Source organism: Galeopterus variegatus, unplaced genomic scaffold (assembly GCF_000696425.1).
Source record: "Galeopterus variegatus unplaced genomic scaffold, G_variegatus-3.0.2 Scaffold6266, whole genome shotgun sequence".
Taxonomy (NCBI): Eukaryota; Metazoa; Chordata; class Mammalia; order Dermoptera; family Cynocephalidae; genus Galeopterus; species Galeopterus variegatus.
Genome location: NW_007732377.1, coordinates 48,214 through 49,767, shown reverse-complemented (window position 1 = coordinate 49,767; position 1,554 = coordinate 48,214). Strand labels below are relative to the sequence as shown.

At 47.1% G+C, this 1,554-nt stretch overlaps 1 protein-coding gene across 1 annotated transcript; it reads left to right on the top strand.

The window, feature by feature from the left end:
* The first annotated feature begins 407 nt into the window (after positions 1-407).
* LOC103606077 (olfactory receptor 5-like) lies at positions 408-1,346 on the top strand. The gene has a single exon (XM_008590673.1). It carries the CDS (start codon positions 408-410, stop codon positions 1,344-1,346), a length of 939 nt encoding a protein of 312 aa, XP_008588895.1.
* Positions 1,347-1,554: the final 208 nt, after the last annotated feature.

The following is a 1,554-nucleotide window of genomic DNA, read 5'->3' as shown; positions in this document are numbered from 1 at the left end:
TCCAACCATGAAAGGACCAGTTATTAAGGTCTTCAAGAGTAAGGAAATAACAATCATTCCTTACATTATAAAGCACCTTCTCATCGATTGTTGTGCTTAATATTCTGAAGGACTAAGGATTTCACGAAGATAGATTTTACCTCCATTTTACAGATAAAGTAACTGAGGCTCCTAAAGGTTGAGTGTTTCACCTAAGATCACAGACTGAGTCAGTACAAGTGCTAAGTCTTCTGTTTCCAGTTTTGCCACTTTCCAATTGCTCATCACTGCTCTTCCTGACAATAATCAACCTAAAGCAAAGTTATATCAGCTCCAGAGGAACCAAACCACATACTCTTTTCCTCTTTTGAAGCTCGTACTTCCATATGGACCAGGGTCTCTACAAATATATTTTTTTCTTTACTTAGATGGGGAGGTCTCCGGAATTGGCCAATATATCCAGAAATCAGGATTTTATTCTCCTGGGTTTGTCTGTCAGGCAAGGCGTAAGGGATGGTGCATTTGCCATCTTCCTGATTCTCTATCTTCTGATTCTCCTGGAGAACACACTCATCATCTACCTCATCTGCAGCCACAGTGATCTCCACAAGCCAATGTACTTCTTCTTGGGCAACCTCAGCTGCCTGGAGATGTGCTACGTGTCAGTGACCATGCCTAGCCTGCTCATGGGCCTGAAGTCCAGTCCCTGCCATGTGCCTTTCACAGCCTGCATAATTCAGCTTTTTTTATTCATCTCTCTCATTGGTACCAAGTGCACCCTCCTGGCCTCCATGGCCTATGACCGCTACGTGGCCATCTGCCACCCACTCCACTATCCACTGCTCATGCGGCCCCAGATCTGCATGGGATTAGCCTTGTCCTCATGGCTTGGTGGGCTTCTGGTCTCAGTGGTCAAGACCACATGCATTGCCAGCCTTTCCTACTGTGGCCCCAACATCCTCAACCACTTCTTCTGTGATGTCTCCCCTCTGTTCAACCTGTCCTGCACCCACGTGGCCCTGACAGAGCTGGTTGACTTTATCTCCGCCGTCATGATCTTCTGTGGAACCCTGCTTGTCTCCTTGGCCTCCTACTCAGCCATTGGTAGGGCTGTGCTCTGCATGCCATCAGCTGCTGCCCGCTGCAAAGCCCTCTCTACCTGCACCTCCCACCTGGTTGTGATGGGCATCTTCTACTCAGTGGTCCTCTTCATGTATTCCCGACCGAGCCACATCCAATCCACAGACCTCAACAAGGCGCTGTCAGTCATCTACACGGTGGTCACCCCCATGTGCAGCCCGATCATCTACTGCCTGCGGAACAAGGAAGTCCACACAGTGCTGCGAAAGACCCTCCACCAGCGCTGAGTATCTTTAAAGAGAGCAAACACCCTCTAGCTCCTGATTTAAAAACTTTCATGGCCCGAGACACATATACATGTTTCACAGGCAAATAGGAACCTGGAGGAAAATATTTGCAACATAAGGTATAAGGACTTTTTTAAACTGATGTTTCAAAATAGCTGGAAGAGAAGATTTTGAATGTTCTCACCACAAAGAAATGATAAAAGCTTGA

Excerpts from the sequence above, each read along its gene's own strand:
- LOC103606077 (XM_008590673.1), top strand. The coding sequence starts at position 408 with ATGGGGAGGTCTCCGGAATTGGCCAATATATCCAGAAATCAGGATTTT.